This window comes from Nansenia antarctica (genome assembly GCF_963989245.1).
Source record: "Nansenia antarctica genome assembly, chromosome: 11".
In the NCBI taxonomy this organism is placed as follows: Eukaryota; Metazoa; Chordata; class Actinopteri; order Argentiniformes; family Microstomatidae; genus Nansenia; species Nansenia antarctica.
Genome location: NC_137681.1, coordinates 25,394,881 through 25,409,693, shown reverse-complemented (window position 1 = coordinate 25,409,693; position 14,813 = coordinate 25,394,881). Strand labels below are relative to the sequence as shown.

The 14,813-nt window shown below is 41.0% G+C and overlaps 1 protein-coding gene across 1 annotated transcript; it reads right to left on the bottom strand.

The window, feature by feature from the left end:
* Positions 1 to 521: 521 nt before the first annotated feature.
* Positions 522 to 14,240, bottom strand: LOC308168039 (death-associated protein kinase 2-like; the record flags this gene model as incomplete). The annotated part of the gene is made up of 11 exons (XM_080542515.1): positions 14,156 to 14,240; positions 10,567 to 10,788; positions 8,898 to 9,036; positions 7,809 to 7,938; positions 4,961 to 5,009; positions 4,705 to 4,731; positions 4,453 to 4,605; positions 3,942 to 3,987; positions 3,296 to 3,361; positions 1,937 to 2,002; positions 522 to 566 (listed from the first exon to the last, which is right to left on the bottom strand). Exons 1-11 carry the CDS (start codon positions 14,215 to 14,217, stop codon positions 522 to 524), a joined length of 1,005 nt encoding a protein of 334 aa, XP_080398641.1. The 5' UTR covers positions 14,218 to 14,240.
* Positions 14,241 to 14,813: the final 573 nt, after the last annotated feature.

Genomic DNA, 14,813 nt, shown 5'->3' with positions numbered 1-14,813 from the left:
AAATATATTGGCTAAAAGCTGTAATTTTGGCTCTACAAGTGTTAACATGTCATTTTATGAAGTTTTAATATGTTTTCAGGTGAGAAAGTAACCATATATATTCCAAAAATGTGATGTATGTATCTGATCTGACGTTACCTTAGTTACCGTAGATACCCGTAGATACTACTTCGACATAGTCCGAACTTAATAGCTAAACAAGTTGTAAAAAGATTTACAGATTTTTTTACATACTACTCATAAACATTTTAGCTAGTCAGATCTCGCATACTGTACAGTGTAAACGCTCTGGCATACTAAAATCTAGTATGAGTAGTATGCTAGTATGCCATTCCAAACACAGCCTTACAACGTAGCACACAAACCCAACACCAGATGAGTCACATAGCATTTTTCGTTTTTTTCTTTAAAGCCCATGTGACTTCCACCTATGGGTGTTGTATTGCCACAAAGAGCATGGTGGCGCAGTCGGACCTGTATAGGAGGGAAGACTACACCGGGAGGAGATGGCATGTCATTCATCAGGGGAAGAGGGCCAGGCGGTGAGTGACGTCCCACTGGGGCCTCTTGGGGGGGATGAAGGCAAGAGTCCTACAACGTAGCACACAAACCCAACACCAGATGAGTCACATAGCATTTTTCGTTTTTTTCTTTAAAAAAAAAAATCGGACAAAATAAATCCACAATTCCAAACGAATTCTATTACTCAACTACATGGAGAAAATATTGCCTATACCCAGCAAACACAGTTGAACCTTGAAGTTAGGCTGTGGTGAGGTTGTGGACAACATTCTCGGAATAGTCGGCTGTAGTGTGGCAACATGTTGGAAGGCACCTACCAGATGGGCTAAAGGCTAAAGGCTCCGCAGTTACGTTGTCGCGACCCTTAGTAGTATTAAAGTAGCATTTCATTGGCTACCTTCTAACAACGTTGCAACCTCACAGGAGGTTAACACACAGGCAACAACTTGGCTGTGTTTGCTTGGTACCTTAGTGTCATAGCATTGGCATAATAATAATAATAATAATAATAATAATAATAATAATAATAATAATAATAATAATAATATTTATTTGAAAAGCACTTTTCCTGCAAACTTTGCAACTCGAAGTGCTTTAAAATATCCACACAGCATAAAAAAACAAAAAAAACAATAGTAATCAATAAAACACAATAGCAATAATATAAACTACTTAATAAAACAAGAATAAGCCATACAGTCCACAAAGATAAACAAACTAACTAAATAATATAAAATATACTATACGATTTAAGTAAATATGCAAATATATACAAATATATAGATTCATCAACTAACATTAAAAGATACATTAGATATTAATAATATTAACATGAATACCATTATTAGATATAAGATATTATTATTATTATTATTAAATGGAAAGAGAAGACAAAGCTAACATACCGAAAGGGGGCGTCGTGGAAACGAAGAATTCCTCCTTTTTCTACCCCTCCTTAACTGTAGAAGTATCTCATTCTTCTTTTTCTCTCTTTCTTTCCTTTTCTCCTCTTCTTTCATTAATGTTGCTTCTTTTTGATTGAAAAGGTTTTCTCTCTTAACAACCTTTATGTGGTCCTCCTCTTTAGTATCCTCTTCCAGCATCCTACACTGTAGAAGTATCTCATTCTTCTTTTTCTCTCTTTCTTTCGTTTTCTCCTCTTCCAGCATCCTACACTGTAGAAGTATCTCATTCCTCGATTTCTCTCTTTTTTTCCTTTTCTCCTCTTCTTTCATTAATGTTGCTTCTTTTTGATTGAAAAGGTTTTCTCTCTTAACAACCTTTATGTGGTCCTCCTCTTTAGTATCCTCTTCCAGCATCCTACAGTATCCTTCCAGTACCCTCTCTTCTTCCTGTAAACTTTTCATGAGAAGCACTGCCTTTATTAGCTCTGGTTCGAGACATTCAAGATTACCCGGATCTGGAAGGCAAGGGCCGGGGCGCTTAGGCAACGGGCGTGGAGGGGGGGAAGGCCGGCCGGCTGGGAAGCCAGACATGAGGGTTAGGGAGCCCATGTGAGAGGAGCCCATGTGACTTCCACCTATGGGTGTTGTATTGCCACAAAGAGCATGGTGGCGCAGTCGGACCGGTATAGGAGGGAAGACTACACCGGGAGGAGATGGCATGTCATTCATCAGGGGAAGAGGGCCAGGCGGTGAGTGACGTCCCACTGGGGCCTCTTGGGGGGGATGAAGGCAAGAGTCCTACAACGTAGCACAAAAACCCAACACCAGATGAGTCACATAGCATTTTTCGTTTTTTTCTTTAAAAAAAAATCTGACAAAATAAATCCACAATTCCAAACGAATTCTATTACTCAACTACATGGAGAAAATATTGGCTATACCCAGCAAACACAGTTGAACCTTGAAGTTAGGCTGTGGTGAGGTTGTGGACAACATTCTCGGAATAGTCGGCTGTAGTGTGGCAACATGTTGGAAGCCTACCAGATGGGCTAAAGGCTAAAGTCTTCGCAGTTACGTTGTCGCGACCCTCAGTAGTATTAAAGTAGCATTTCATTGGCTACCTTCTAACAACGTTGCAACCTCACAGGAGGTTACCACACAGGCAACAACTTGGCTGTGTTTGCTGGGTACCTTAGTGTCATAGCATTGGCATTATAATAATAATAATAATAATAATAATAATAATAATAATAATAATAATAATATTTCTTTGAAAAGCACTTTTCCTGCAAACTTTGCAACTCGAAGTGCTTTAAAATATCCACACAGCATGAAAAAAACAAAAAAAACAATAGTAATCAATAAAACACAATAGCAATAATATAAACGACATAATAAAACAAGAATAAGCCATACAGTCCACAAAGATAAACAAAATAACAAAATAATATAAAAAATACTATACGATTTAAGTAAATATGCAAATATATACAAATATATAGATTCATCAACTAACATTAAAAGATACATTAGATATTAATAAATAAATGGAAAGAGAAGACAAAGCTAACATACCGAAAGGGGGCGTCGTGGAAACGAAGAATTCCTCCTTTTTCTACCCCTCCTTAACTGTAGAAGTATCTCATTCTTCTTTTTCTCTCTTTCTTTCCTTTTCTCCTCTTCTTTCATTAATGTTGCTTCTTTTTGATTGAAAAGGTTTTCTCTCTTAACAACCTTTATGTGGTCCTCCTCTTTAGTATCCTCTTCCATCATCCTCCTTAATCCTTCCAGTACCCTCTCTTCTTCCTATAAACTTTTCATGAGAAGCACTGCCTTTATTAGCTCTGGTTCGAGACATTCAAGATTACCCGGATCTGGAAGGCAAGGGCCGGGGCGCTTAGGCAATGGGCGTGGAAGGGGTGAAGGCCGGCCGGCTGGGAAGCCAGACATGAGGGTTAGGGAGCCCATGTGAGAGGAGCCCATGTGAATTCCACCTATGGGTGTTGTATTGCCACAAAGAGCATGGTGGCGCAGTCGGACCGGTATAGGAGGGAAGACTACACCGGGAGGAGATGGCATGTCATTCATCAGGGGAAGAGGGCCAGGCGGTGAGTGACGTCCCACTGGGGCCTCTTGGGGGAGATGAAGGCAAGAGTCCTACAACGTAGCACACAAACCCAACACCAGATGAGTCACATAGCATTTTTCGTTTTTTTCTTTAAAAAAAAAATCTGACAAAATAAATCCACAATTCCAAACGAATTCTATTACTCAACTACATGGAGAAAATATTGGCTATACCCAGCAAACACAGTTGAACTTTGAAGTTAGGCTGTGGTGAGGTTGTGCTAAAGCACAAGGGAATATCATATCATTTAATATATTTAATAATATGATGCAGCCATTTTGCAGAGACTATACAGAGAGTAAACACAGGGCCCATACTTAGTCTCTTCACCGTGTTCCAACTAATTGTGCATTATTGTATCACATTCACACACTCTATTCTCTCACCTTGATCCAAGGGTGTAGTAGACATTCCTCTGCTGTCATTCTCTCTCTGTTTGAGGAGATAATCACAGAATTACTAGTACCATACAGATGTGTACTGATATTAATCAACAAATGTATTGTAATCATATGTGACGCGGTCTGGTCAATCGGTCCGCAAGTCAGCATCTGATTTGATGTTCGGACTTTTCTTTCGAAACATGTTAACACATTTTTTATAATGACACACTCGCTTATCAACTAACACAGCTTGTTTTGTGAGCCTGCTGACAATGTAAAGTAGTGTTATAGTTAACTAGGTAGTAGTGGGAATTACTCACCGAATCCATTGCATTGCAGTATTTTGGCTTGACTAGCGAGTTCGTGTTGTGATTTTCAAAAACTTTGAAAAGTATTTCCGTGTTTCAAAATAAAAGTCGGAACATTTTGATTGGTTGCCGACTTGCGGCCCAAATGACCGGACCGTGTCACATATAAATTATATCAAAATATGAGTAATAGATTGTTTGATTACATTGGGTCTTTAACCAGCAGTTTTTCAATAAAGTCTTTGGCCATGACACTGGTCTGGCTGAAATAGTTCTCCTCAAACTCGTAGATCATCCCCACAACCTTCAGTAGTGTCTCATCATCATTATCTCCTTGAAAAGGGGACATGCCACTCAACCTGTAAAATAGGGTGGTGTTAGGGAGACATTAGGGAGCTAGATACTAATACTGCATCCACAGTGAAGTTCAACCTGTCAGCTTATCTTTGGATACTCACAATATGTAGGTTATGACGCCAATACTCCTGTATAGACAAGAGATACAAAGAGTAATGAAAGACTGTATTCAAAACAAGAAGAACTACATCTAGCCTACCACAACTATGACTACTGCATGGTTAATCCAGGAGTGTTAGGGCCTATGGTATCCCTCTTTGTCTTATGAACAACTTAAGATACAAATGAAAATTAATATAGTTTAATTTGTCAGTATAATGCACCTATTTGCTCATAGTAACATGTAAAATGGTTTACCACATGTCAGCGGCCTCACTCAGGGGTTCATAGTTGATCACCTCAGGGGCTGGGAGGGAGTGAGGATGGGGGGAGGAGTGAAATAGCAGAAATGTCATTATTCATTCATTGCACATTTATCTGTGCACTAGTTGTAAAAGTTCATATTCTGACAAATCATACTTAAAATGTGTTGTTGACTCGTCCCTCTCTTGTATTTGTTCGTTTTAGTACACAGAACTAGGGGTGGGCATCGACGATCGATAATTGATCGATAAGGATCTTGGTCGATCACAAAATAAAACATTTGGTCGATCACAAAAATTATTATTATTTTTTTTTTTTTTTGTTATCGACCAAATGTTTTATTTTGTGATCGACCAAGATCCTTATCGATCAATTATCGATCGTCGATGCCCACCCCTACACAGAACCTTAGTTTCCCAAATCTGTGCAAAAATGATGATAATGGACCATTAAAAGTCTAACACACAATCATATCCAATACCCAATACAGAGCAATACTGTAATACTGGTGATAATGGAGAGGGCAGGATTAAGAACCAAGAGATGAAGAGAAATTAAAACAATCTACTCTGCAACATGAGTGTCGGTCATGCAGTTAAACAAGGCCGAAAGTCACCCTCACTGTGTACAGTTTGGTAAGCACATCATTTTGTAAAAAGCATTGGTTCTGTAAGGCACTGACAGTGTCTGTAGGCTACAGTAGAGCTGCCAGGGAGGGACCTGATACCATAGCTAGCAACCACATTTTCCTGGGAGAAATTAAAGTTTTGAAGAAGCCTCCATTGATGCCAAATAACACACCCAAGCCTGTGGAGTCAGATGGCCATAATATGAACACAGAACAAGTAAGTGCTGTGAGCTGTGATTCGGTCATAGGTACGAGGCCGCAGGCAATCACAGCCGCGCTGATATTCAGTATAACAGCACGACCTTGAGTGTGATATTGCTTTTATACAACAGTTCTACAGCGCCATTTATTAGTTAACAGTAATAAGCGACAACAGATTATGATTTGTTTGTTTATTTAATCATAAAAATAAACAAAAAATAGTCCCGCAACTGAACTTCAAATGGACTGTTGCCTAGTAACCTGAACACAAACAATGTAGTCTAATTAACGGTCATTTAGTAGAACATCTGTGCGGCGGAGTGATACATAAAGTCCCAGTGCTGTTATACTGTATATCAGCACTCATGGAATGCCTCTTGTCCAATCAAATCCAATCAAATGACTTGGTCGGAACTAACTGTTGTATAATATAATATAACCTAGATTTGCATCAAATGCCTTTCTAAAAGACCAGACTGTCAGGTGTCCTGGACCTTCCCCTGTGGCTGAGCCCTGTATGTGTACCATTTAGAGAAACACGCATGGAGAAATTACTTGTTTTCAACTCTGATATTAGAAACGAATATTTCTGGACAAATGTTATTGTTGTCATATAAACTGTGTAGAAATGGTAGGTGCTAAAAAAAAATTGTATGTTCCAACATTTGTAATGTTTTGCATGAATGTGCAAAAGGGATAAGAACTGACAAAATTATATATTTGTATAACAGTGAGAAAGGAAATGAAAGAGTGTTAAGAGAGAAACATGTGGTTCACCCCCTTCGACCATACAGGTCGGTAGCAGGTAGAAGCGTGAATGACTTTTGTTCTTTTGTCTGCAACTGCCACAGATACAGCAGCTCATTGTATTTGAGTAACACTGTAAGATGCACACACATGTCTATTGCACAATATTGCACACAAGACAGACAAAGAGAGATATGGGTTCATTCTACTGCAGAATTTTTACAGTGTTTCTGTGACTCAGTTGTAACATGTTCCCCCCTGCATTTCCTGCTGGGCCTATGTAAAACTTCTCACCTAGCCAGAAGCCTTCTCTCACTACCCCCTGCTCCCACACCGCACGCTCTGACGTCACATCCTGTCCATAACCACCACCACTACCCGTTTGTTGTCTCCATGACAACCTGCGCAGGTTTCGCAAGGTTCAAGCTAAATAAAGACTGACAGATAGACATAAAGAGTGATTGCTTAAACAAGTCCACATATTGTTCTTCAACATGCTTTCTGTAGCCCCAAATCGTCTCATCTGGTTAACATGGTGGAATGTTGATTTTAGGCCAACATTCCTAGAGCCCTTTTGTTACTGCAACTGCCGTGGAACTTTCCGGACTCTTATATAAAAACAACAGGAAACCTGCAGAACACATTCTGATTACTCAACAATGCACTCTCTTGGCTACCAGTTCTACCCCACTGAAGCCACTCTCAACCACTTCAACACCCAACTATACCACTCTCAACCTCTCAAACATCTATCTATCTATCTATCTATCTATCTATCTATAGTAGATATGCTTTGCTATTGACAATACATTGCCAAAATGTCTTTGCCAACCGCATATTGGGGTAGTGGTGGTCTAGTGGATAGTGAGTTGGACTTGTGATCGGAAGGTTGTGAGTTCAAATCCCGCCTGAAGCCACACCACTACTAGTGTCCCCTTGAGTAAGGCACTTTGCCCTCAGTTACTCCAGGGGGAATGTCCCTGTAATTCGTACCGTAATTGTAAATCGCTTTGGATTAAAAGCGTCTGCTAAATGTCAAAATTAATTAAAATGAATATTGTAACTGTCATCCTATAAGGCCCGACAGACAGACAGAAAGAAAGACACAAAAGCCAGTAGACACATCAAACATACACGCTCGCATGCTCCTCAATCACACATACCGTACACAATTATATGTTCTAAGACCACTGAAAACACCCACATCAGACATAGACTTCTAATTGTTCATGTGACCATTGTGAGAATGTGGGTTGTTCCACTTACCAATGTACTGCGGGGTACCACAGAGACTTCTGTACTCCTCCCCCGGTGTGAAGCGGTGGGCCAGCCCAAAATCAATGATTTTGATGTGGGGGTGTGGCACTGTCTTATCAGCCAGCATGATATTCTCTGGCTGAACAGAGAGGAGAAACACTTGTTACTTACGTGAAGCGTTCAACAATGTAAAATATCAAGGTGTCAGAAGAGTGTCCGAAGTTTAATAAACATGTAGTGGAGGTGGTTCAGTGAACCACAGTACAGTACCACAGCACAGTAGGATGATAATAACGGACCTTGCCTGAGATCCGAAGACTTGCATTAGCTCCCAGAACTAATGCCTGGGCTTTAGCTCCACGGGCTAACACAGTCTAATGGAAGACCACGGTTTGAACCTAGTAGGTCACACCAGCTACAAGACCATGATTTGAACCTAGTAGGTCACACCAGATAGGGGGAACCACCTTCCCATTTGTCTATAATACCTCTAATTTCTACACCCATTAAATCTCCCCTTTTTCTGTGATTGCGTCCCAATTGTCTGTCTTCACTCCCTTCTCAAAAGGATTGGATCATAATATAACTGCCAAGAGGGGTGGGAGGGTACGAGCAGATGGGGTGATTATTATTATTATTATTATTAGTGTTCCTACTACGTAGTAGTATTGTTATTGGTCTTTATTTGTTTTTTACTCTGTGTGTTTACTTTATACTTTATACTACTTACCTTTGCTTTTGATATGTTGAAAACATTTACTTTCTCGAATGCTCCTTGTTGTGCTCCTTTTCTCTTGCTGATTTATTTCCTGCCCATGTTCATCACTACATTTTCTTTACTAAAAGCACATTTCCCCCATTCTAGTGACTCTTTATTTGATCGTGATTTGGATGTGAGGACAGAGGGTGTGAGGACAGAGGGTGTGAGGACAGATGTGAGGACAGAGGGTGTGAGGACAGAGGGTGTGAGGACAGAGGGTGTGAGGACAGATGTGAGGACAGAGGGTGTGAGGACAGATGTGAGGACAGAGGGTGTGAGGACAGATGTGAGGACAGAGGAAGTGAGGACCATGCGCCCCCTGTGTGTCCCCCTCTCACCTTGAGGTCAAAGTGGGCGATGCGTTTGCTGTGCATGAAGCCCACTCCCTTCAGGATCTGCTTGAGGAACTCGATGGCCTCTTCCTCTGACAGGTTCTCTTTCGCCACTATGAAGTCAAGCAGCTCCCCTCCGCTGATACTGTGGCATGGAGAGGAGGGAGGGGGCGTAGTGAGGGAAGGAGAGGGGAAGGTGAGGGTGACAAAGAGAGAGAGAGAAAGAGAGAGAGGGAGAGAGAAGAGAGAGAGAGAGAGAGAGAGAGAGAGAGAGAGAGAGAGAGAGAGAGAGAAAATATGGGAAGTTGATTGTATTAGTGCTGCTTACTGATTACAAGGAAAGTCAATAGTTCTGTCTGTCTATACAGGCCGCTCCATTAACAGCTCAGACAAGTACTGAACCAGCACAAAGGCACAAACTCACTCCCTCACTCCCTCAATCTCACACACACACACACACACACACACACACATACACACGCACAGAAACAACCTCAGTCGGCACACTTATTCTGATTACATTAGATTGCATTTGTGACTCTATGTGTGTGTATGTGTGTGTGTGTGTGTGTGTGTGTGTGTATGTCTCACACATGTGTGGATCTCTGCATTGCTGCTATATTTATAGGAAGTGGGTGGGGCCATAGGGAGCCAGTGTCTGGCTGTTAAGACTAGAGGTAGTAATGATAGTTGATTCTCGTTGTCTTCCTATTAAACGGAAAGGATAGGTGAGGTGATCCACACAATGTTTTCTATCATACCCACTGTGTCCTGAGGGGGCAGACACACAGACACACACACACACAGACAGGCACACACATGTGACACGGCATGATTGCATCTGCACATTATGAGCAATCATGTCTGACACCCATGCGATATACAACAGACCACCACAAAACCAAACACACACACACACACACACACACACGTCACAACAGAGACAGACCCTGTCACTGTACCAAACACGTCATCCAGCTTTGTTCTGATCCAGAGTCTCACTTTCGCCCCATATCAGTTTTCCTTCTAGACTAACATCACTTGGAAGTAACACCAGTCTAGTTTTATCTCTTTCTTTCCTACAAAGTCTCTCTAACTCCCTATGGTCTTTGCCCTTTTAATTTTTCATTGCCTACATTTTCCTATTTTTTTCTTTTCTAATCTTTTCTTTTCTAATCTAATCTAAGGGAGTAACCTTAACCAGTTGTTCAAAACTTAATCTGGATCAGATTGATCCCGATTCTTTTCTCTGATCGAGGATCAAATCGAGCTGGCTGATCCTGATCAGAAAAAAAAGAAAGAAAAAAGATCTGATCCTGGATCAATCCTGGATCAAAGAATCGGAATCCAGATCAAAAGTTTTAAACAATTGGGCCAGATAGACAGATCCCATAATCGGACAGGCAGAGAGAAAGACAGACAGGCTCCTAGACAGGCTTCTAGACAGGCTCCTAACACGCAGTGGATACAGAAGTTGGGCTTTGTTGCCATAACGTTGACATGTTGCAGCACTTCGTGCCTCCTTCTCCATCCCTTCATCACATCCCACTTCATTCACAGCTCCACAATAAGCTGTGAATGAACACCACCTCTCAAACACCTCACTCTTTCCACCCAACACCCTCTCCTCCCCATCCTCCATCTCCTTTTCTCCATCCCTCCATCCTATACTCACAGCTCCACGATGAGCACCACCTCGGCGCGGCTCTCGAACACGTCCCTTAGCGCCATGACGTTGGCGTGCTGCAGCGCCTGCAGGATCTCCACCTCTCTCTCCACGTCCCTCCTATCCATACCCAGCCGGCTGCTGGTGCTCCTCCGCAGCTTCAGGAATTTCCCGGCCCAGCGGACTCCCGAGGAGCGCTCCCGCACCGCGCGCACCTGCCCAAAGTTACCACTATGGGGAGGGAGAGGTGTGGGAAACATGGGTTTCTTTGGTTTATTTTCTGGAATACTTTGGTTTGATTGAGCCTGCATGGAGTGGTAGATGGGCGGGCTTGCACTTTTCAGACTATTCCCGTTAGTTCCATTGTACCAAGCTCAAATCAAGTTCAGATAAGGAGAGAAAACTATATAGGACAGGCACCCAGGTTTCATGTTGGTACTGCTCTGGGTCAAATATGTACGTACAGTGCCCTGCATAAGTAGTGGGACAGTGAAGCATTTTTTTCTTCTTTTGCCTTTGAAGGTTTGGCTTTGAAATCAAACAATTACATTTGTAGAGATTATCAGCTTTTATTTTATGGTATTTTGTACATATTGGATACATATATATATATATACACATGCATATCTTCTTTGGCCTCTACACTCCAAAAATGTGGTTTTGAAATCAATGATGGTATTTTGTACATGGGTGCACCATTCAGAAATTACAACACTTTTCTCCATAGTCCCCCTTTTTCAGGGTACCCTAAAGTGATGGGACAATTGGCTTGACAGGTGTTTCTGGTGTGTTACGTCACATAATTTTGCAGTTATAAGAGAGCTCTCAATGTCAATTGATTCTAAGCTTTGCATTTGCCTTTGGAGTCTGCTATTGGTGTCTGTCAACATGAGGACCAAAGAGACCTCAATAAAAATGAAGGAAGCTGTTACAGCCATAGTGTGGTTGTGTGTGTGGTTGTGTGTGTGTGTGCGTTTACTGTCGTAATGTGGTTGTGTGTGTGTGTTTCTGTTATTCCCTGTGTCTCTCCCCAGGTTATTGTCCTTCCCCCTTCCTATCGCCATGGTGATGGCATAAGGGAGCACACCTGTATTCACTTGCTCATCAAGGATGGAGGATAAAGGACAGGTGGAACTAACAGATGGTGCCAGTGGGCAACTGTGTGTTGGTTGCTAGACAGATACTACTGTAGTATGTTCCTGTGTGTTGGTTGCTAGACAGCTAAAGCTACTACTGTAGTGAATTTCTGTGTGTTGCTATAATTTGTAGCGTGTACTGGCGTCAGTAACCGTGACTCATTTTTTAGACGGAGTGTGTCTGTTAGTATTGTGTTTGGCCACTTTAATTGGCTTCTACCTTGTTAAACAATCTATCATTTTCTCCCTGTTTTTGAAAGTAGTTTTCAGTTAAGTGTTTTTCTGAAAACTGTTTATTTTTAAGTTATACAATAGATTCTTGGTTTATTTATATTCTCCTGTCCGCCTCTTTGTCCTCCGGTTCATTTCATTATTACTTGCCGCGTCCCCTGGATATTATTTGGGGACATAACAGAAGCGTTTATGAGGCTGAAATATCAGAAAAGAATCTAGAAGAAACATAACCAAAACCTCAAATGCAAATGCAACTGGTAGGCCAAGGAAGGCTTCTACAGTGGATGACCGAATAATGTGCACCACAAGAAAAACCTGAACTTCACTAGCAGAACTAGAGGCGACATTGCAAGACACAAACCACAAAAACAGGATTATGGTTTGCTAAAAAAATACCTAAAGAGCCTGCAGACATCTGGAAAAAGATGAGAGAAAGATTAACATGTACCAGAATGATGGAGTAAAGTGTGGAGAAAAAAGGGAACTGCCCAACATCCACAGCATAACACCTCATCTGTGAAATATGGTGGAGGGGGTGTTATGGCTTAGCCATAGATGGCCTCCAATAGACCTGAATAATTGTCTTCATTGATGACGTAACCGCTAAGCTAACCCCAGTGTACAGAAACATTTCTTCAGCCCAAGAACGAGCCAATGCCTCCAAACTCATTAGATGGACATTCATTATACAGCAGGACAATGACCCAAAACATACAGCCATAGCAACTAGGGAGCTTTTCAGGGACTGGCCAAGTCAATCTCGATTTAAATCCTTTTGCATTTAAGCATTTGCTAAAGAGGAGACTTAAGGCAAAACCTCCTCAAAAGAAACAACTGAAGATGGCTGACGTACAGGCCTGGCAGACCTTCACCAGAGAGGATACCCAACTTTTGGTGTGGTTAATGGGTTTTATAAAACGGATGGGTGAAATCAAGCAATCTGATTGGTTCATAGCCGTGGTATATTGAGCGTATACCACAGCTACGATTAGTAGAGCCTCATCACAGTTCGAAATGAATACGCCTGTTTCACGGTCAACATTCCAAATATAACAGACTTTTAATTCAATCGCAAGGACATTTTATCAACTTAAAAATAAATAAAAATAAAAATCCTACCCAAAGTAACCATGTAGATTCCCAATATGTGGTCTGTTTATCAAAATAAAGCCTGTTTGAAAATGTGTCGAGACGTTTTCGGAGTGCCCTGCCTGCGTCCACTACAGCCGCGCGTTGACAGTTTTTTTAGTGGGTGTACAATCAACGGAGACATCCAAATTAATGTAAATAAATAGATGCAAATAATGAAATTGTGTAAATAAATGCTAAATTCCTATGAAATCTACAATGCTAGTAGCCTAGGTTAATGAAAAAGAATGTTAGTGTTGTTGCTTAGCGACCAACTGCAATAAGAGGAACTATTTTATTTGAGGGGAACTATTTAAGATGATTAATTACGAATAAAAACTATTTGAATTTGAGTGTGCTTTTCTAATTCATATTGACAGTGTTGGTAACCGCTTCGCGTCGGGCCGAACAACGCCCCTTAGCTGTGATATAATAAGCATATACCACGGCCTGTCGTGAGCTATTGCTTAAGTATACTTTGTATACAAAGGATTAAATAGGGTACTATATGTCTAAAACGTGTTGTAATGGCTGCATGGTGATAGCAACATCCACAGAACACTTCAATAAAAGCTGAGAATCTCTACTTTAACTTCACTCAACTTTTCAAGTATAGATCCAAACGAAGAGCAGCACTATTTTGGGTGAGGACTGAGGGTTAGTCTAGAGCCAGAGTGGTGAATGTCATAGCTCTCTCCTCTCTCTCTCTCTCAATGTAACCCCACCTCTACAACTTCTACCTATCTAAATAAAGAAACATAAAGAGTGAAGGAGGGTAGATGTCCACTCTCCTTTAAAAAAAGAAAAAAGAGGAGTCTGAGGATCATCATTGTAGCTGCATCTCTACTCATACCTCCTAGTAAAGATGTGACATGTGTGGCCTAGCAGTGTAACAACTGTCTAAACATACACACTTGTCTCTGGAGTTTACTTCTTTGTTTTTTTAATAAGGGGGCGTTTAATTATTATAATTTTTTAAAATCCTAATAACACTTCAACACTTTTTGTGCAGCAGTGTTAGAGAAACAGTACCGGGGGTAGTGGGGATGAAGAGGTCTTTAGGAGAGACAGTAGTACTCTGTACGATTATACTCTCTCACCTGCCCAGCACTTCTCCGATCTCATAGTAGTCCTCCACATTCTGTAGTTTAAAAACAGCCATTCTGATGCTCTTCTTTCTCTCTCCCTCGTTGTCCTCCACGTCTACTGCATTCTATATAAGTTATAGGGATGACAGAACATACAGTATGTGTAAGGTTAACAGATGTAAATCATATGAAGGATAGGACATGCTTATTTGCACGAATCAGACCATGGAATCCAGGATGATACACAGACCAATGTGAACGCAAGAGAGCCATAACATTCCACTGAGGCATATACAGTACACTAAGGGAGAAGGCAGTGAGACTGAAATGTGTTATGCTACTGATGTGTGAAGAATCCTGGCATACAGTCATAGAAAATACTCTCCAATGGGATTCTTACAGACACAAACTGTCATTTGGGATGCCTTTCTTGGATATATTAATGTATATATACCCATGTTGATTCTTGAAAGATATTTGTTCCGTCTATGAATTTGAGAGTGGCACATTTCTCCAAACCCATCCCTCAGCTTTTTGTGGCTGGGCTGGCGTTTAGAAATTATGGATTGTCCCTTTAATGGATACCATTGAAGAGAAGCATTTGAAAGGCAAGGTGAACATAAAACATGTAGTAACAGCTTAACATGAAAACTGAAAAATGCATTCACAC